Source organism: Falco rusticolus, chromosome Z (assembly GCF_015220075.1).
Source record: "Falco rusticolus isolate bFalRus1 chromosome Z, bFalRus1.pri, whole genome shotgun sequence".
Lineage (NCBI taxonomy): Eukaryota > Metazoa > Chordata > Aves > Falconiformes > Falconidae > Falco > Falco rusticolus.
In genome coordinates, this window is record NC_051210.1 from 43990231 (window position 1) to 44011770 (window position 21540).

General features: G+C 42.3%; 1 protein-coding gene across 1 annotated transcript in view; it reads left to right on the forward strand.

The window, feature by feature from the left end:
• Window positions 1-201: 201 nt before the first annotated feature.
• Window positions 202-21540, forward strand: part of LOC119141218 (guanine nucleotide-binding protein G(q) subunit alpha) — a 133625-nt gene continuing 112286 nt past the window's right edge. Inside the window, exon 1 of the mRNA XM_037373225.1 lies at window positions 202-759. Within this exon, the coding sequence (XP_037229122.1) occupies window positions 624-759 (136 nt within the window). The 5' untranslated portion in view covers window positions 202-623. The remainder of the gene's footprint in view (window positions 760-21540) is intronic.

Sequence of the window (21540 nt, forward strand, 5' to 3'; positions counted from 1 at the left end):
CCGCGCCGGGAAGGAGGGTCGGCCCTGAGGCAGCTCTCCCCGCCGGGCGCGCCGAGGTCTCCGGGCAGCGGCGGGCTCTCCCACCGCGCCGGAGCTGGGCGTCCGCTCCGCGGCACGGGAAGCGGCGGGGAAATGTGTGTGCGGAGGGGGGGAGGGATTAGCGGGCATTAGCATTTCCACGGGGGGTGGGGTGGTCGCGTCGGAGGGCGGTGGGGGTGTCGTCCGCCGGGGATAGCTGGGGACCGCTTTGGCTGCGGGCGGCGGCGGCGGAAAGGGAGCAGCAGGGCGAGGGTGGCGGGCGGCCAGTGGCTCGGCTCGGCTGGGTAGGCTGCTGCCGCCGTGGTGGATGTTTCCATGCTGTTCGGTGCATGATTTAGAGGAGAGGAGTTGGCAGCGGGCGGGTGTCAGCGGCAAGGAGCGCGGACCCGCGCCGCCAGCGGCCCTGCCTCTTTCTCCTCGCCCCTGTGTGGCATCGAGGCAGCTGCCTGCGCTTGCCCTGGGGCGCCGCGGGTGCTCTCGGGCAGAGCCCCTGTGCCCCCCGGGCCGGTGCGGCGGCGGCGGGGTGCGTGTGGCTGTGCGTGCGATTTTAGGGGTGGGGGGGGTGTCTGAACCAGTTAGGAAGAATGACTCTGGAGTCCATCATGGCGTGCTGCCTGAGCGAGGAAGCCAAGGAAGCCCGGCGGATCAACGACGAGATCGAGCGGCAGCTGCGCCGGGACAAGCGGGACGCCCGCCGGGAGCTGAAGCTGCTGCTGCTGGGTGAGTGCTGGCTGCCGCCGGCCGCCTCGGCCCGGCCGGCTCGGCTCGGCTCGGCTCGGGCCGCCGCCGGCACGCACGCCCCCGGTACCGCCGGCGCTGCAGCCCGGCCCCGCCGCCGCCGTCTCGGGCTCTCTCCGGCCGGCGCGTTACATGGCGGGGCCGAGGCAGCCGGCGGCGGGGTCGCTCGGGCTGCCCCTTCGGACGCTCGCCGCCGCCGGCCGTACCCTGGCCGCCTCGGGGCGTGTGTGCCCGGCCGTGGGCATCGCCGGCGGCGGCGGGGCGAGCGGCCGCGGCTCCCGCGGGTGGGCTCGGTGCGGGGGGGAGCGGCTTTCCAAAATGGAGAGGGAAGGATGGATGGCGGGTGAGCGAGGGGGGGGGGGGGGGGGAACAGGGGCACATGTTGGCGACGGTGTTTGTGGGAGAGCGGTGGAAGGCGGTGGATTAACGGAGGGACGCGCAGGGGGAGTCGTTGTGCAGATCGGTGGTGGCGGGTTTAATGTCTGCATTGTTCTGCGAGCCTCGGGAAGGTGGTTGGCTCAGTGGTTGCGTTTCTTACGGCGATTTTCGATTTAATGAGGTAAACTGGTATAAGCGGCTTATGCTCAGATTGTGGATGGGTTTTTAGAAAGAAAAGGGAACGGCAAAGCCCCAGATGCATACGCGAGGCTGAGGAGTAACCTGAAGTATGCAGGAGGGTGACAGTATCTTTGATAGCTTCGGAGTCCACCCACTGGTCAAGAAATAAAATCTATTGTACCATTTCTCTTTAATTAAAACAGAGGTTGTTATTTCAGAGCCGCAAGTATGCAGAGGCAGTGTTTATCTAACAAAAATTTGGCTTGTGTTAAAATAGGCCTTTTGAATTAAAATACTGCCCTTAATCCAGTGTGCTCTAGCATGTCGTGCAGCTTTCTTGGTAATGGGGCTTCTGCCTGGGACCGGGAGGCCTTGAAATATGTCTGCACCACTGTCTGATGTGTGGATGAGTGGGGATGTTCCAAGTGGATGCGGGATGTTTATGCAGAAAACTTTTGTCTTGGGTCATGTCTAGGAAAGTAGTGATTTATACTGGGGGAGTAAACTGCCTTTTCAGTGAGGTAAGAGTTTAAAGGAAAAGTCAGAATGCATTTTAGTGCTTCTGTATGAATATGCTATTTTCGCAGCTTGTCTTCTAGATATGGAGAAAGCATTGGGATCCTTAACTGGTGTGGGAAGGGAGGTGGAAGACAAATGCAGCAGTCCCAGTAGTAATATTCTGTCTCATTTTGGCCTGATTTTGGTTTATGGAGATGCATGTTGTGACTGTTACAAGATTCAGGAAGAAGATGAAATAGGCATAGCTAGCTTGCCTTTACTTAACTTTACAGATACTTATTACTTAGTGATACCATTTGCTTCAGGAGAGCAGTTGGCATATTTGACTTGTTACTTGGATCCAGATTGTTTCTGTATTTTCTGGATTTTCTTCCAGAAGTATTAGAGGCTTCTCCCAAGTTTTCAAAAAAGTATGAAATGTACTGAATGAGACCAACATGTATTACCCAGACAAGGAACTCGGAGGTCCACTTCTGAAGTCAGTGATGCAGAGTTTGTACTGTATCGCAAGTGCTCCCACTGGTAACATGAAGTGTTGGGTAGGTGGTGGTAGACTGCGACTTAGTTGTGGCATTGCTTTGGACTGAATGGTGCTGTGACTTGAAGGAGAACACTGGAGAAGCTGACCCACAGAAAGTGTTGGGGACAACTCTCTCGACTGCCTTCATGAAAAGTTTTTGCATTCATCACCATCAGTGCAAACCAAGAGTTCTGACACGCATTTGAAGGCATAAGCATGATGTACTGGAGACCAAGAGGGTGAACGTTCAGCTGCTCATACTTGACAGCATATCTGTTACTTGGGTAATGAAGCAATACATAAATTGTTACTGTGCAGACGCTTTTGGTCTTTTGTCTTGTCAGCCTCAGTCATACTTTGACTGAAAGTGTGTGTGCATGTGCAGCTGTTTGGATTAACACTTACTGCATTTTGCAAGATGAGATCATTATAGTGGTGTACCACTGTTAGGAGTTGTGGGATTGGGTAGATATTCATGTTTCAATTTATGAACAAATTTTGAGGAAAACTTTTTTTTGGTGGGTTTATTTTAGGTATTTAACACCAGTTTCCCCCCCCCACCCCGTCCCCCGTCCCCTCAGTCACGCTGCTTCCCTGGCATAGGCAGTTGCTTGGTTATTTGGTTATTGAGTTTATGTGGGTCATTCACATGGTTATGAGACAGACAAAACCATTTCAGAATAGAAAAGTAGTCATTATAAACAGTGAGGCTGTAGCACAAAACCCACTTGAAATTCCATGTTTTTTTTTAATTGAATAGACCTTTACTGTCCCATTACATGTCTTTCCCCTTCAAAACTTAAATTACTACAGTGCTTGATTTTATTTGATGTAAACATAGGCAAATGGTTTGTTTTTCTTTTGTGTTTTCTTTTATCAGAAGTGCCAACTTTTCAACCTTTTAAAGTATTGTGGGACTTAAAAGCCTAAGTGGGTTAAAAGCTTTTGAATATGGGACTGAGGCATATCCTTTGGGTCATAAAGAAAGTACTAGCACAGTTTAAGCTGAGCCATGTTAATTGACCGTGCATATTCTTCAGACTTTAAGTGCAAAGTCAAAGGTATTAATAACTCAAAAGGTTTTAAGGCACAAATACGCATATCCATGCAAGATTGTTTTCTTGTTTAAAAATTATGTGTACATATATGTAAATGCACATATGTAGCAAATACAGAGAAACTTACTATTTCATGATCAGAAGAGAAGGGGGTTTTGTCCTTAACTTGTGGAAGATACAGTGCTTCCTTGCAGAGTGAGCTAGTTTCCTCTTGTTACTGTGTGACACACACAGGCACCCTGTGCTCAGTATGCATTCATGGTGGTATCTTTTTACTTTTCATGGGATCAGAGAGTTTAAAATGCTCAGTTATTTATGGAAAACTTCTGCTGCATGCTAAGATTATTTTTAAGTATTCGTTTTAAAATAAACCCCATCTGTGATTAAAATACCACTGTTAGGTACATTTTTGTACATCATTGCTTAATTTCTGGAACAGCTTAGAACAGGACAAAGTATTTTTTTACTACTGTAATCCTGAAAAGCCAGAATTCAGAAATATGCACTGGAGCATATTGCATAGTAGTATTTCAGCTAGCACTACTTGGCTGTAAGGTTTTTAAGGCGCTTTGGAATAAATTCAGTATTCTGCTGAATTTGGTTTTAATCTTACGTATTTTCCAAACTCTTCTGGATTTCATTACTGCTGAGCACTTTGTGAAACCCTATGATTGTTCTCCAGAGCTTACAGTTGTTAATCGCCATCCATTGTTTGCTGTTAGCTGTAAAAACACTTATAAAAAAAATATAAGTGGAAAAAAAAGAGGTGTTTTAATGTTTTATGTTGTTATATGCCAAACAGAAGTATTCAGCATGCTGCATTTAAGCATATATATGTACATATTTATTATAACAGTAAGAGCCATGTGCTCGAGGTCTCACATAATTTTGCTTGTTGTCCATGGAAATTTTGCATGGTCTCAGAAAGCAGCATTTGAGCCTGCAGCGTAGATTGTAGCCATAAACCTTCAATCCTAGTCATTCTCTGCCTGTAAACTGTAGATGTTTATATTATACTCTATTTTCTCAGTGGGAAATACTCACTGTCTTAAGTACGTAAGAAATTAATGTGGCAGTATCATGCTAGCTGGCTAGCTACCCCTACATATCTATAAACCTTGGCAAAATTTAAGTACTGGAGGTGAGTTACAGTGTTTGCTATTTTGTGGCGTATTAGCTGGTGTTGTCATGTACAAAACGTGGGGTTTTTTAAGGGGTAGGTGTTTCATATGTTTGAGATGCTCAACTTGCTTCACTGACACGTTTGCTGATATGAGTGTATTTTTATTCTCTATGCATTACCAAAGAAAACAGGTGGAAGATAAACCATTTGAAGTAGTGTGAGTGGCAAAAAGTCTTAGGTGGAAAGATGCTTTTGAACATAAGCTGAATATCTGGCAAGCATGCAGGATATACATGCATTTATTTTCTTATACCTGTCAGCTGAACTAAAGATTTACGTACAGAACTTGGTGAATTAACAAATACTTATGCTTTCTGTAGGTAAATTGAAGAGGATGTGGGTCCATTAAGCCATCAGTGGAGTACACTGGTTTTATGTAACTTTTTCTTCAGCTAGAGAAATAAGCAAGCTTCCCTATCTTTCCTGTAACTTGTATTTGCATTGGTCTGGCCTACTGAACACTTTTGAATAATTTGAGGTAGTTTAGTTTAGTATGTACTGCAGTATATATTTACAACCGTAAAATGAACAAATAGTTAAAGTTCATCTTGATATGTGTTGAAACTAGATTGGCAAGTATCTACTATTCAGCAGAAGCTGATTCTAAGGAAATAAAATTTCATTCTGGATGCAAAACAACTTGATGTATTCTTATATAGACATATATGTCCATATATAAAAAATATGTCTTTTTTTGGAGGAAAACACAGTTCATCATCTGGATATCAGTGTGATAACTTATGAAGAACATAGATTTAGAACATATTTAAGAACATATTTCTTTATTTTTAGTGCATCATGAAGGGATGTTTTGTTTGCAGCCATTAAAAGAGTTGTGTTGTTTTGGTTTTACTACTTTAGAAATGGTCTACATACATTGAAGTTAATAGGAACTAGATAGGGCCTTAATAGTCAAAGAATTCTGGCTAATTTAATTTTGTTCATATGTCAAGTGACCCCAAATTCGTATCTTACATTGACGAGCAGTGTTGACTTAGTGCAGGAAGGAAAAGTATATGCTGAGCAGAAGAATCTTTTGAGAATGGACATTTGAGTGTATGTTGCAAAGTTTAAAAAATAATAATTCTGCTCTTTAGCTGCTTCCATTTGTTATTGTTGGTACATAACGACAATTTCATAGGGGAAAGCATTTCTTTTGAAATATATAACAATCTCTGTAAAATCAATCCCATGAAGGGTGAGGTAACATTTAGATGGGGGCTAATGGTGATTAGCTTTGTTGCAGTAGTAGAATGCTATAAACACCAAGGATCTTTTCTTGCCCTGCTGAATGGTATAAGACTCAGGAAAAATTGGTTCTTGCAGTTGAATGCTACTAAGTAAACAGCTGTTAATAAAAATATGGAAGTATTTCAGCACTCACCATTTATTTAATTATAAAACCTCTTCCTGGCAAGATCAAAGATCAGAAAAGCAGTACAAAACCAAGGAAGAATCAGAATGTAGGAAATACTAGAAGAAGCTGTAAAGGCAGTGTACTTAGCATCAGAGACTGAAGCATGCAGCCGCAGGTTTAAGTATTGTTAACTCTGTGCAAAGAAGTTAGATGCATTAAACACTGGAGGGCATGAGTCTAATAGATAGCAGAGTTCCAGAAGTTAAAAGTTTTGAAAGTTACTGGGTAGTTCCAGAACAGCACAAATGTTTTTTCAAGCTAAAAGAGATTAAATCTTAAATGTTCTGAAAGCACATTGTTCCCCCAATAATTAATGTTGATACAGAGACTAAACTGAAGGGTGATCATCTACAGATTTTTGTCCTTTGTGGGTTTTCAAAGGACAAATGGCATGGAATAATCAAACTACTTAATTTGCATACTATGCTTAGCATTTAACCGTACTATAGAGTTTTATCCCAGAATCCCTGAGCAGATGTAGTTGCTAACAGAAAAGCCCTGTTGTTGCTTTATTCTGCATTCAGAAGGTAACCTAGCTATTTAAAAAATAAAATAATAATAAAAATAGCCACCGAACAAGATTCCTCCTTTGTCAGTCCATTCAGCCAGAATCACCCAGCAAACCCTGATATGAATTATACGGTTTAGGCAAGCCCCATTTTGGTGGTTCATCTTGTCTGTCCTTGAAGAGTAGGTGGGGTGCAATATCTGCGTAGCTTGAAATAAGGCAACAGAACGTCAGAAGGTTGCTGAAAGTAGAACCCCCTAGTGATACAGTAAATTGAAAAGATAGAGCCTGTATCACTGTTGCCTCAGCAGAGCTGAGCTGCATATCAATACTTTTATCTCAAAGCTATGCTGTTTGTGAGTTAGGCTGACCTGCTCTGCTATGTGGAAGCATCTGTTAGGGATGGAACTAGATAGTTTTGTCTAGTTCCTGGGTCTGGCTCTGGTTTTGTCTCAGAGCAAGTAGTAGATTAAATGTCTACCCAGGGTCCTGTCCTCAATTGTTTATTCATGCTTGGCCATCTAGGAGAATGTTATGTGGTCCTTGTCAAATGCTTTGGGACTGAGCCCCAGTTATCAAAAGTCTGTTGAAAAGATTTATTTTTCCCCAAGGCAAATTGTGGAAAGGGCAGTTAATGTTTGAAATGGTGTTATTTCCTTCCCCGAGTCCCAGCTAAAATCTCTTGTCTGAAGAGATCAATGCGATTAGGTCCTTAACTCTTTTAAAGTTAACTGGAAATACTGCTCTAATCTTGGTTAAGTATCACCAAATGTGGACCAGAAGTTTTTTTCCAGATATTTAGCCACCTTCAAGTAAAATCCAAGTTAAGAGCTCAGGTTTACTATTCTGTAGGAATTTGGTGTAGTTGGATGAGATGGAAACCCAACCTGTTAGAGATTCTTCCAGTAAACAGGAAGACAATTTAGAAATGGAGTGTGGTTCTATAAACTGAAGTACTATGTAATGAACATATCTTCGGTCCATTTTGAAATTCTCCATTAGGAAAAAATATTTTATATTTCACAGTATTTGCTCTTACGGCACAGGATACATTACTGCCTGGTCTTGTAGTATGTCTTATGTACGTGAGCTATACACTGACTGGCTGCTAGCACACTGCCTCTTGGTCCTTGGCTAGTTCATTGCTCTGCCAGCTGCAAACTCAAAGGAAACTAAGATAATGTTTGGCGAGTATCATTGTGCTGAGTGAGAGCACTTCTGTAAGTAAAGGAAAGTTGCTTTTCTGTCTTTATTCTTTAAACCCATCACAGGAGATTTTTAACTTGTAAGTCTTCAGTGTTTAGTGTTAGTTATCTTGCTCATGTTAGAGAATGTTTTGAAAAGAATGCTGACCGCTACAGCCCCACGTTTCTGGGTGAACAGAGTCAGACAGAAAGTCAAATGGTTTCTGTAGCAGCAATGCTATCTTACAAGGCTAGAAAAACTCAAAATGCATAGAAGTTGGGAAAGATGCCAGAATTCCTTGTGCTTTTAGGAACTGATCCAGCTTGGGAAACAGGATCATGTATGGAACATTTATTTGCTCTGACATTGGCTTTACAAGCACTGTTATTACCACTCGTCTCATAGACCAAGTCGGTAAAAGCAATGAAACTAAATGCTAGTGGAAACCTAAAGGCCATAATTCATGTATCTTCAACAGGTTGCTTACATAGCTGTCCACATACTTGGATGATTGATGTTTGTCTTTGAAGAGCGTTTGTCTAGGTGACATTGAAATCAACATTTGTATTGACAGTGGAGACCTTTCAAAGCTGGCTTGCAAAAAAAGACAGTTTTGAAAAAACCCAAACCAACAACTCCAAATATTCTTAACGCGCTTGATCTTTTAGGAGAGAAAACATGAGTCTCACAATACTTCTCACTTCTACTTCTTTTTCGTTTGTTTTTAAAAAGAAGTAATAGTGACCTGGAGACTAAGACACTGTATGGTTCTGCTGGGGGGAAAAAAGCCAAAGAATAAAACGCCTGGTCTTACACGTATATTTGTATACTTCTCTCATTAAGTTATCTTTTTCATGTTTAGTGATGATGGAACCTGACACTTGGAAGTATTTTCAAAAAGGGTGGAAATCTCATGTCTATTTAATCTCTCCTGGTCCTGAGCTGCCAGTTTTAATTAGGGATGGTTATGATGTATGTACCTCGTCATCATTAACAATGGTGAGATCAGTAGCTTATCTCAGAGTGCAGCCCAACATGCAGCTGTCTGACTTTTGAACACTGCTGACCGGGCCATTAGCAAAAGAGACATTTAGAGATCAAAGTCCCTTTATCTCATTACAGTTCCTCTAATCCATCAAGTCTAATTTTAAGTGAATTTTGTGTGGTGTTTTCATCCGGGAAAGTAATAGGTGTTGCATGTCATGCCAAACGGATTTAGTGCAAATCCCCCATCAGAAACACTTCCGTTGTGTGAAACTTTTTCTAATCCAGCAAGATAGGGAACCTCTTCGGCAACATCAAGCCAAAACTCTGGCTGTAACTAAGCCTTAACCTTAAGATCATGGGATATATCCTTTTAGAAGATACACTGAACATGTGTAAGACAGGGAGGTGATTAGAGACAGCTGGAGTGACTTCACGAAGGGCAAAATGTGCCTGACTAATCTATTGGCCTTCTGTGATGGGGCGACTGCATCAGGGGAGAGAGGAAGATGTCCTCTTATTTAAGCTCTGTAAGGCCTTTCATATGGGTTCCCCACAATATTGTTACTGCTAAATTGGAGAGATATGGGTTTCATGGATGGTCTGTTAGATGGTGAGGAATTGGCTTGAATACTGCATCCAAAGAATTACGGTCAATAGCTCAGTGTCCAGCGGAAGCAGTAATGAGTGATGTCCTGCAAGGGAGCATACGGTGTAATAACTTCATTATGACATGGACATTGGGATTGAGTTGCACCCTCAGCAAATTTCCAGTTGATACCAAGCGGAGTGGTGCGTTGGTAGCTTACAGGAAGGGATGCTATCAGAGGGACCCTGACAGGCTTGAGGAGTGGGCGCATGTGAATGTCATCAAGTCCAGCAAGGCCAAGTGCAAGGTGTTGGGTGCATTGCCCCTGGGTTGGGGCAGTCCCCAACATCAGTACAGGCTGGAGGATAAAGGAATTGAAAGCAAGCCTTCAGAGAAGGCTTGGGGTAATGGTGGATGAAAATGTAAACCAGACTCAGCAATGTGCACTTGCAGCCCAGAAAGCCAACTCTATCTTGGGATGCAAAGAAAGAAGCGTGGCAGCTGGTCGAGGGAAGTGATTCTGCCCCTTTGCTCTCATCAAGACCCCATCTGGAGTACTGCTGCCAGCTCTGGGCTCCCCAGTACAAGCAGGCATGGACCTGTTGGAGCAGGTCCTGAGGAGGCCACAAAATGGTCAGTGGGCTGGAACACCTCTCCTATTAAGAAAAGCTGAGAGAGTTGGAGTTGCTCAGCCTGGAGACAAGAAGGCTTCAGGGAAACCTTGTTGCAGCCTTTCCCTCTGCAAAGGGGTGCATAAGAAAGACAGAGAAAGACTTTTACCTGGGCCGTAGGGACAGGACAACGGGCAATGGTTTTAAACTGAAAGTGGGTAGATTTAGATTGGACACAGAGAACTTTTTTAAATTAGTGTGATGAGACATTGAAACAGGTTGCCCAGAGAAGCTGTGGGTGTCCTTTCCATGGAAGTGTTGAAGGTCAGGCTGGATGGAGCCTTGAGCAACCTGATCTAGTAAGATATATCCCCTGCCTGTAGTACAGGGGCTGGACTAGATGATCGTGGAAGGTCCCTTCCAACCCAAACTATTCTGTCATTGGAATGCTTTGGTAGTAAGTAGTTCCCTGGAATTAAAGATGTTACACCTCTTCCCAACCTCACTGCTGGATGGAACAGTACTTTATTTATTTATTTTCCTCTGAAAATGCACCTAAACACACTTACAGTTTTTTCAGTGAGAATGTGGAGAAGAAAAATGTGAGATTTTTTTTGTACTGTGTTCAGTTTCCTCATAGTCTCTTGATTATCTCAGCATCAAAATGGTAAAATAAACATTTACTCTGATTCATGAAAAGCTGGATTTCACTTAGATGACTGTTTCTCCTGGTTTAGCAGCTGACTTCATAGGAAGGCAGGACGGACCATTTAAGAGTAGATTTGCTTTCATCAAAATGTAAAATCAAGTATTTTCTACAAACAAAACTAAGATCCATTGGAATTGCTGAATTTGACTTAATTGACTAATAGCATGTTTGATCGAATTCTAGGGTTAGCATCAGTAATATTTTACTTTTAAAGATGGCTTGGCTTGTAATCATTTAAGCTTGGCTTTTAATACCATCTGTGATCATAGCAATCTAGAAACATTCTCTGTCCAGAGCAATTTTTGTTCTCTTGGGGTTTATTTACTTAATTCCATGCATTCTTATGTCTTATCTGCAAGACATGATAATAATGAATTCTGATTCACTGTGGTTTTGTTCTGTGTTTGGCTGTACAACAGAGTAATACACTACTATTAATTATTAAATCTAGTTAGGGTTAAGAACTAGCCTCATGATAACCTCTAAAGATTTTAGCCTTTGAACCAAAACCAGATAAACAACCTGAACAGAATTTGCTAATAGTACTCAATGTACTCCCAATGACAAATGCAAACCTCTGATATTGGACAGTTAAGTTACTGTGTATGTTTTTAAGTAGTTTCCCGTGGAGAAATTCTTGTGTCTTTTCTTTTTGTATGTGTATTTTTTTAGGGTTTTTTTTTTATTATTTATGGCCATCTGAGTTTTATCAGAGCACTTTTCCTTTGGTTATTCTCAGAAAATACTTCGGCTGAATCTTTTAATTTGCAGGCATCTTTGGTGTACAATTTCATGTAGTAAAGTGAGGAGCATAGTATTTAAGTTTTTACATTGAATTTTTTTGTCTGTGGAGTTTTCCCATTAAATAATAGAAAACCAGGAAAGCAGAAGGAGATACATAGCTTTTGTTGTTTAAAGAGGCAAATAAGGTGGTTTTTTGTTGTAATTATGCAAAGTTACTGTATATATGACTTGTCATGCTGTTAGGGCATGTTCTTATGTTAGAATAGCTTTTAAAAAAGGAAGAAAAAACTCCACAACAGTATTTTGTGATGTCTTTACTTTGTGTTTTAGTGGTTTGTGTCTCTAAGGAGTGACAGTTGTTTTCTGGAATAATCCATAGCTGGAGAACCAGGTCATCACCTTCAGCGCATATGTTTTATTTGTCTTGCTTACATGATACCAAGCAATTCTGCACAGTGATGTGCAATTCTCTGAACACTTTCCCATTCCTTTGCAAGTTTTTTTTATGTGCACAGAAAGCCAAAGCTCTGGGAAGTGGTCAGAATGGGGCCATAACCAAGGCAAATGCTTAATTTGTTTATTTAGTGTATTTTACTTTCTTTAAAACAATGTTTCAATCGACCTATCTAGATTGTAGTTTAGGTATAGTGATGTTAATTGTATATATTGGTGTGCTCCATAGCTCCCAGGCTTGCTTGTGTGCTTTCTTTGGAGTTTTTTTTGTTGGATGAGGTGGTTTTTGAACCAAAGTACATTGCTATTATACAAAATGCCACCACCCTGTCTGATAACCTGTTCGTTTATTGTGAAATTTATTTTCGGACATTAGGTGAAGCATAAGGAATAAACAGACTACACTATTCATGGTTTAAATTAATCATAATCTTGAAAATTGCATTTATTAACAGCGATTAAGGACAAAAAGAAAAAAATTCCAGTGTCCACTATTTGTGGCTCAGTCTGGATGGTTCAAGTTCAGGACACAGAGAGTCCTAACTCTGTAACTGGAGGGTGGATTTGCTAATCCTGTAATCATTCTTGTGGCTGTCTTCTGACTCCTTTCCAGCTCTTCAACATCATTACTGAGGTACAGGTGATGAGAATTGAACACTGATACGTATATATTTGTTATTACAAGTACAGGAATAAAATTTCTCTTCTGCTAGTTTGGTTACCACTGCTGAGGTGTGTTCGAGGAGTGCAATAGCCTTTTGAGCCATGATGTTTAATTATGTCTGGATGACTGTCTGCTGTAACTCAAATACTCCTCTAAATAATGGCTTTTAAGGGTGGGTTCATTCATTGACAAGCTTACGTTTAACAGTATTCAGATGCAGTCTTTGCCTGTTTCTGGTTTACAGGTTATTCAAATCACTTTTCAGCATTGTATCCTCTTCATAATTTTCGGGTCCACAGCTTTTGTGTTACCTACAAGTACTGTCAGTAATAATTTGATGGTTTTATTCTGTTTCTTGGGTGTACATATTTGAGTTTCTTACCCCAATCTTAACGTTGCTGGTATCCTGTTTGGAAGACAGCTGTTTGATGAGGACTTTTGCCTGTGTAATTTAATACTTACTGTTTAAACAACTGTTATATGATGCATGCTGTGTTGGTTTGTTGTATGATCAGTTGCGTAGCAGATGCCTAGTTCCTCAAAACCACTGACTTTGTACAGCAAACCATCTGAAATGTTGTAACTGCATACACTTGGTATGCATTCTCTTTCCCTCACACCTTTTCCTATCCTTGGGAGTTTTTTGGGTGACACTTTGAGAGTTACAAGGCAGGATAACTTGCTAGCCAGTCATTGTCAAAGTCTTTGCTAAGGGGTGTCTGGACCTGCTGAGTGACAATGTTCTAACTTCAGTAAATCGTTTGTAGTGTTTGTCTTCAGTGGGTGCTACAGTGGAAACTCTTTAATTGTCACTGCAAATGTGGTCTGTGTTTCCCTATAAACAAATCAGAAATACTTGCAAACTGTTTTTAATGTGTTAATTTATTAACACATTACTTGTATGTTTTTAATATGTTAATAAATACAAAGTGTTCTACAGGTTTCAAGTGTTCTGTGATTAACAAAAAAAAAAAAAGCAAGGTCTCACATGGAGCCCTAGAGTCCTTTATTTGACTTTCTGTTAGCAGTTTGTGAAATTTCCCAAATTTTTGGCTTACCTATTCCAGTTTACCTCTTTTACCTCCACTCCTATCCATGCTGCTTTTATTATTTTGCATTTTTCTTTTTTTTTTTTTAATTGCGGATGTCTGAGCTATTTCATAACATGTTCTGAAATTACTCCCAATTGTTTCTGTTTTAAATCTAAATCTTATCTACACTTGTAATTCATTCTGCCAGCTTTTGCTAAAGTAGCTCTCATGAAACTCAGCATACCTGTTAACATAGCTCTACTACTGGTGTTGGACTTCTCTTGTTTACACAAGGCAAATGGTATAGAGTTGTAATCACACAGTTACTTTTGACTGTAGCTGTACCACATGTTCTTTTTCTTAAGAAATACTTCTATGTGGGGCTTTTATTATTTAGAAATTACAGTTCATAAACTTGCAGAAATAAAAAGGTGATTTGCTTGAGACCTTCTAACATTAGTTATGTGGACCTGGGAGATTGTATCTCCTTCCCTTTTCATGAAGGTGTTTAAGGAGCCTCACTCAGTTGTCAAATTAGCTGTGACTGAGTCATCTGCCATGGCACCAGCTTTTGTGTCAATTTTTCCTCTATTAAGAGTTTAAACCAAAAATACTAAGGATCACTGGCAGCAAGCCAGTTCTGAAGTATATAAAAAACCTAATCGCTGAACTTGTGTAAATCTGTGCTTCAGTTACACCTCTCTTCAAATCTATGCCTGTGTATTAGCAGTTTTGGGTTTATCATTGGCACCTAGAATGTTTGTACAAGCAGTTAAATTTCTCTGTTTAAATTGATTATTCATTTAATTTTAATCTTGTTTTGATCTTTTTCTGCTAAATAAGTGCATCACACCCTCCCCCTTACTTTCAATAGTGCAACAATATTCTGACCTCTGTGGCCAGCCTGGCTTTCTGAATGTTTTTCCTCCTTTTCTAACAATGGAAACTGTCCAAACTCTGCAACTCCATCTTCCACAAAAATCCAGTGACTAGTCCCCAGGACAAAACTCTTGAATGTCGTCTTTACCTGTCCAGGAGTTTACCTCTAGGTTGTTGTTTACTTCTGGTATGGAACAGAAACATTGTTCAGACTGCATGTCAGGATAGTAAGTGTGATGTGTTTAGGTGTTTATAATTTGCAAGATTCAAAGTAATTTGTCTCATGGAGTGTACTTCAGGCACATGTACAATTTTGCTGTCATTATTTCTGTTAAAGTTGAGCAAGCCCTTTGATCTATTCCAGGGGGCTTGCTTGCATCCAAATGGAGTGCACTCTTAACAGAATAGCTGTCCCAGCTGCCTGTGCGCTTGCCTCAGGGTACCTGCAGGCTTCTCCTATGTACTGCATGCATAGTGGTCATAGTTTATCCACCTTATAAGCACTGCATGACTATATGTCAGTGCTTTTGTCTATGTGTAAATGCTTGGTGAATGCCAGCAGCAGCTGCTTAGCACTTCTGTGAAATATGAAAAAAGCTTCAGTTTGCACCTTGAGAAACACTGGCTTTAGAGGCCTGTTGTAAGGAGTTCCACATCTTCTGCAGAGGGACCGGGTCTATGCTTAAGAGGCGGAGTGCTCCTTGTTATCAAGGAGAAAGTGGATTTCCAGGACTTCACTGCAGTTGGAAGTCTGGGATGCTGACAAGATACCTTCTCCCACTTACTATTTAGTTTTTAGACTTCCATGGGCAGACTCAATCCCACCAAGATGAGGATTTGAGGTCCATGGTACTACTACTTACTTGTGGGATTGTATTATCTTGAGTAATGGTGGAGACGAGCAGGTTTTGGGTAGTTTTCAGACTTGCACTAACACAGCCAAAGTATGGCTGGGACATGACTCTGCACTGCCACAGATACAGCCTGAGCTCCCACATGTCCCAGAAAAAAAGTTTCTTCATCTAGTAGAGCACTTAAAACTCTTCTCATTCAGCTTCGTGGGCAGTGAGTTGGAGGTTGGGCTTCCCAGTACAAGAAAGGGAGGCATGGAGCTTCTGGAAAGACTGTAGCAAAAGGTGCCTAATGTGGTGAAGGGAGTTAAACTTGCCTCCTCTGTGAAGGAAGACTGAGAGAGCTGGGACTGTTCAGCCTGGAGAAGGGTTGGGAAGTGATCTTACCAATTTATACGTACACCTGAAGGAAAGGTACAAAGAGGACAGAGCCGGGTTCTTTTCATTGGTGACCAGTGACAGCAAGAGGCAGTGGGCATAAGCTGAAACACAGGAGGTTACCTCTGAACATCAAGAAAGACTTTTTCGCTGTGAGGATGACTCGGCATTGGCAGAGGTTGCCTAGTGAGGTTGTGGAATCTCCCTCCTTAAGAGATATTAAAAAAACACATTGACACAGTCCTGGACAGCTTGTTGTAGGTGTCCCTGGTTGAGCAGGGGGATTGTACCAGATGACCTCCAGAGGGCCCTTCCAACCTCAACCATTCTGTGATTCTGTGAAATACGGTGATTGTGCTGTAGGATCATCTTGCAGATATAATGTGCTGTGTGTATTGGGTTTGCGGGGCAAGGTTCAGTAGCAGGGGTGCTACAGGGGTGGCTTCTGTGAGAAGCTGCTAGAAGCTTCCCCAGTGTCCAATGGAGCCAATGCCAGCTGGCTCCAAGAAGGACCTGCTGCTGTGATCGTGGTAGCACCTCTGGGATAATGTATTTAAGAAGGGGCAAAAAAACCCCTGCGCAACAAACTGCAGTGGAAAAGAGAAGGGAATACATAAGAGCAACAACCCTGCAGACACCAAAATCAGGGGAGGAGGAGCTCCAGGCACTGGAGCAGAGATTCCCCTGCAGCCCACGGTGAGACTAGGCTGTGCCCCTGCAGTCCATGGAGGTTAATGGTGGAGCAGATCCCCACCTGAAGCCTGTGGAGGACCCCACACCAGAGCAGGTGGATATGCCCGAAGGAGGCTGTAACTCCATGAGAAGCCTGTGCTGGAGCAGGTTCCTGGTAGGACCTGTGGCTGTGTGGAGAGAGGAGCCTGCACTGGAGCAGGTTTACTGGCCGGGCTTGTGACCCCATAGGGGACCCACGCTGGAGCAGTTTGTGAAGAACTGCAGCCTGTGGGAAGGACTCAGGTTGAAGAATTTCATGGAGGACAGTCCCATGGGAGGAGCCCCATGCTGGAGCGGGGGAGGAGTGTGAGCTCAGAGTCCTCTCCCTGAGGAGGAAGAAGTGGCAGAGACAATATGTGATGAACTGACTGCAACCCTCATTCCCCATTCCCCTGTACTTTGTGGGAGGAGGGGTAGAGAATTTGGGAGTGAAATTAAACCCAGAAAGAAGGGAGGAGTATGGCAAAGGTGTCTTTAAGTTTTGGTTTTATTTTTCATTATTCTACTCTGATTTGAATGGTAATAAATTAAACTAATTTCCCCAAGTTAAGTCTGTTTTGCCCGTGACAATAATTGGTGAGTGATCTTTCCCTGTCCTTACCTTGAGCCGTGAGCTTTTCATTATATTTTCTCTCCCCTGTCCAGCTGAGGGGACTGACAGGGGCTTTGGTGGGCACCTGGTGCCTAGCCAAGGTCAACCCACCACGCTGTTACCAGTTTACCCAAGCTGTTAGTGTGGGATTTCACCAAGCTGCCACCCACGTAACAGTTGCTTATGGGTGTACAAAGAATCATTTTGTAGATACTCCTAGGCCACTGTGACCAGGTACTTGAGGAGAAATTGGTGAAAACCTAAGTTCTGCAGTGGCAGCAGGCCAGCGTGCTTCTTTGGGAGCTTTTGATTTGCTGCCTGAGTGTGTCTTGTGGGGGAGACAGCAGCGTATCTTGTTACCCTGGGTTGTGGGCTGTGTTGGGTAGTACAGGGCTGTCTTTCACCTGGTCCCTGAACAGGACTGAGACAGGCCATAGCTTCAAGCAGCCTTATCCAGTGTCAATACCTCCAGCAATGTCAGCATCATTATGCAAAGTAGGGCTGTTGTGGTTTCAGGGGCTTAGCAGATCTATATAAACTGAGCAGCACAGCAAGACTGAAACCCTCCGACCTGGGTATACACACTCTGGCAGTGCTCTAACACCATGTGTAAAGCATGTGCATGTAAGCCCGGGCCGCTGCCGAAATAGCCTGGTATCTGACACTTGAGTGTGATCACAAGCTCGTTTGTTTTGCCCGGTGTCTAGTGCCAGCACGTTCCTTTTGCACAAGACAAATTATTTATAGATAAAAAGAAGGAACAGAAGGAAAAAATGCTCTCTTCTTGTACCTTCTCAACCCTCATAACTAACAGAAGTGTGTCACAAGGTCAGAGGTTATTTGCAACTATGAGTGTTAATCCTTAATTGTGTACATACATGAAAGAGATGTGAAAGACTGATGGCTCTCTATGAAGGTACTGTGCACCAAATACGTGTATTCTAAATAAATAACTTTGAAAAACAGCCAGTCTGCCCATTTGAGGTTACTATCAGGTCAGGTGAAAAGGGTCAGGGGTGAGGAAGAAGTGCGTAGTCTGCTGGTCTGTAGCCCTGCCGTGCTCTGGCCCAGTGCTGGAGCGGCAGAGCAGATGGCTCCTGCCTTTGCTTCTGGGGAGACTGAAGCTGGCAAGCCTTTACTCTGAGGTGGATGCCTGCTAGAGTGTCTGGTGGCTTCTCATAGAAGACTTGTGGGGATGGTGAGGAGGGACACAGGCTCAGGTGCAGACAGGCACCCACTTCCAAAGCAACAGGTACTCCTGCTCCCAGTGCTTTATTGCTTTCTTTAAGAACCCCCACTCCTAGCTAGCATTTGAAGGTAAGCCTATAATGCTATAGCTGACTGGTGTGGTGCATGCTCTGTGTCTCCAGTGTCCCATTTCCAGTACCCTAGATCATCTGCTGCCTTGGTGTCCGCTGATGACCGTGATGTCTGAGCGTGAAGCATGAGGCTGTGACACACATCTTAGCTCTGTGTTTGTTGTGCCACAGGGAAGAATTAAGGTATTGTGGTCTTATAGAAAAACATCTTATGCAGTTGCAGTTCAGTTTGGGAGAGATGGGATGTTTGTCCAGCTGCACAGGAGTGGGAACTGTGGCCCATCAGTAGGTCTGTCTTTTAATTTAAAACTGCGGCTCAGTGGTCCCGTGGTAACTAGGCAGTGAAATCCTTGGAACCTCAGTAAGTGAGAGCCATCAGGTAGTCCTGCTTCTGTAACAGCTCTTTACTGTTACTTTGTAAAAACGGGTGTGGATTTTTTCCTTTTTTCATAACTATGTGTGGGGTTTTTGACAGGTTTTACTTGGGTTTTTTGTTCTTTTTTGTTTGTTTTAAAGTAGTCTTCTGAGCCCTCAACTTACAGAATTTCTTTGCATCTTGACCTGACAAAGCAAATGTTGGCAAATTCTTTCCCAGGCTTTCCTTAGGTGATTCCAGAAATGGCTATTAGCTGAGTCAGCTGTTTGAGGCTACGCTATTTTCTTTCCTTTCTTTGTGAAAACCAGTAAATGAAAGGAAGGCAAAAGCTATTTGAATGCTGGTTTATCTTTTTTGTCTGTCCTTTCATTGTAGCCTGCTTTAAATATACAAAGACCTTTGCTTCCTACAAAGATTTGTCTTTCAGTCTTATCCCTCCCCCTGCAGAATAAGGTGTGCTTAAAAAAAAACCAAACTAACCAAACCGCAGAAAACAAAACCTCTTCCATGTCATGAAACAGAAGTGTAGAAAACCTTGGAGCTTTTGGTGTGCACTCTTCCTGCAGCCAAGTATAGTGAGCTTGTTAGTTTTCCAGAATATCTTGCTCTGTGATAAAGTAAGTACCTTGGAATAACTCAGGTTTCCTTCACTGAGAAAACTGTAATGAGGAAGTTTAGAAATGAATTTTTATACTTAGGCTTGCAGTTGTAAATTAAGGCTTTACCTTCCTACCGTTCTTCCTTCTGATTCAGTTGCCATACTAATGAACCTCTTTTCACAGAGGGGGAAAATTAGTTTCTCCCCAAGTCTTTTTGAAGTAAAAGACCTCCTTGACCAACTGATAATGCAAATTCCACAGTTTTTTGCTTTCACAGTAATCTTGTTCTGAATTTCAGGCAACCCTTTAAGTCCATCATCAAGCAAGGTAGATTGGTTTTGTGATAAAGTGGATTATTGCAATCCTGTGTAGTGACATTAATGTCACCTAGGAGTATTTCCTCTTTTTCTTAAACTAATTGTATCTGTGTAACAAGAAGTATCATGAACCTCCTTCTCTTCCCAGTAATCTTCTTGTAATTATAATTCTACAAGTTTTATTTCAGAACAATGCTGGAAATTAGACCAGGCTTTATTACTGGATCAATTAAATCCACACTTACCATAATTTCTGAAACAAAATGATGATTTAGGCTGATGCAGGTTTTGGTTGGGGTTTTTTTTTTGGTTTTTGTTTGTTTGTTTGTTCGTCTTGGAGTGCTTTTGATGCTGTAAATTTACCAGGGAATGACTGCGTCTCACCAACTTTGCTATTTTTCTGTGATCCACTTAAAAGAATTGTTAAAGTTTGGATCCCGCTGCATGATTCTGTTTCTAAATGATAAGGACTTTGCCTATAACTGAGGACTTCATGGATCATTATCTTACCTTCACACAATAGCTTTTCTATTTGGCAAAATGTTATAGTGAAACCAAGTTTTCCAGTGGAGGAAGGAGAGAGGCAGGAGATGTTGCTGTCATAGCTGATGACATTGCTGTTCCCCCTCCAGTACATCACCCAGTTATAGACTGAGATGGAAAAGAGACTGAGGTACCAAAGCTACCCAAGAGGCAGGTTTTAGTTTATGCTGGACTGGAAATGCTTACCTAGGACTAGTAAAGTTTTCATGTCTCATCCAATACTCCACGAGATGTCTGAACTAAGTTTCACATTTAAGTATCTTGGGAACATCTTGTTAAAATTCTATAAAAAGTGGCTATTTATAGAAGTTCTTTTTCAATCTTTTCTATTGTGTACAGTCAGGTACTGATATTTTTGGTGATGCCAGTGGTTCATTTGTTCTGAAAAACCTTGTTGTGAGATGTATTTGAATATGCTGTTACATTTGGTCTAAACTATGCAGTCATACTGGTATTTGGAACTAATTTTGACTAATACTTTTTAATGTATTCCTCTAAATGTCTGTTTAAAGGCACAAATCCAATAATTTATTTGTAGTACATCCAGCTTCTTTAATTACTGGCTTCTCACACTGTGGGTCAGTGTGAGAAGGTTTTGCCAGGCTTGCACACCTGACTGCGTAAGTTCTTCCTTATTATGCCACACTGTGTAGGTGAAGAATCTGTTTGGAAAGATTGCAGGATTCCTGGAGAGAACTGGGTCCTCCACCAGCAAGTACGTCTCAGTGCCTATCTTACTTGCCTATTGACGTGATTTAGAAGCCCAGACAGAACAGGTTGAGTGAGTAAGTGTGTGTGTAAATAGGCAGAACTGGCAGGATGGGAAGCTGAGACTACCTTTTGATCAAGGGTGAGAACATGATCCTTTTTGTTCCCTTTATCCAGTGATGCTTCCTGCTTTTCAACCCATGGATGGAAGATACACAGCAGTGTAGACTGACAGTCATTTTTCTTGACAGATTGAAGTTGGGAGTTTGAATTGAATTGGCCAAACAAGAGAAATTAATTAAAGTTTTTCCATGTCCTGCATGACTTAGCTAAATAGTAAGCTCTTTTAAGTAAAAGGAGTTACTTTCTCCCCTGGTTGTATTTTGAAGCATGTCCTCACACTTCATGCCAGGCTTGTTTTGGTAGACTAACTCATCAGATGAGACCCTCTTGGGAGGTGAGGGGATGTTTAGTTTACAGGCTCCATCAGCACTTAGAAACTGTGGCAACCACTCCTTGGTTTTGCCAGCTGCATGGTGCTTTAGAGTTCAGAAACAAAATCTTAAACAGCTTGGGAACTTAAATGTACAAAATTGAGGAAGTACAGATTTTGGTCAGTAGAAACACAGAGCAGTGGAGCACAGGTGTAAAATCTTTGCAGTTGTGGACTTGGGCCTAAATTCCAAGTTGTTCTTTCTTGTCTTGTTGATGTGAAGGGAACGTGTCTCACAGCCAT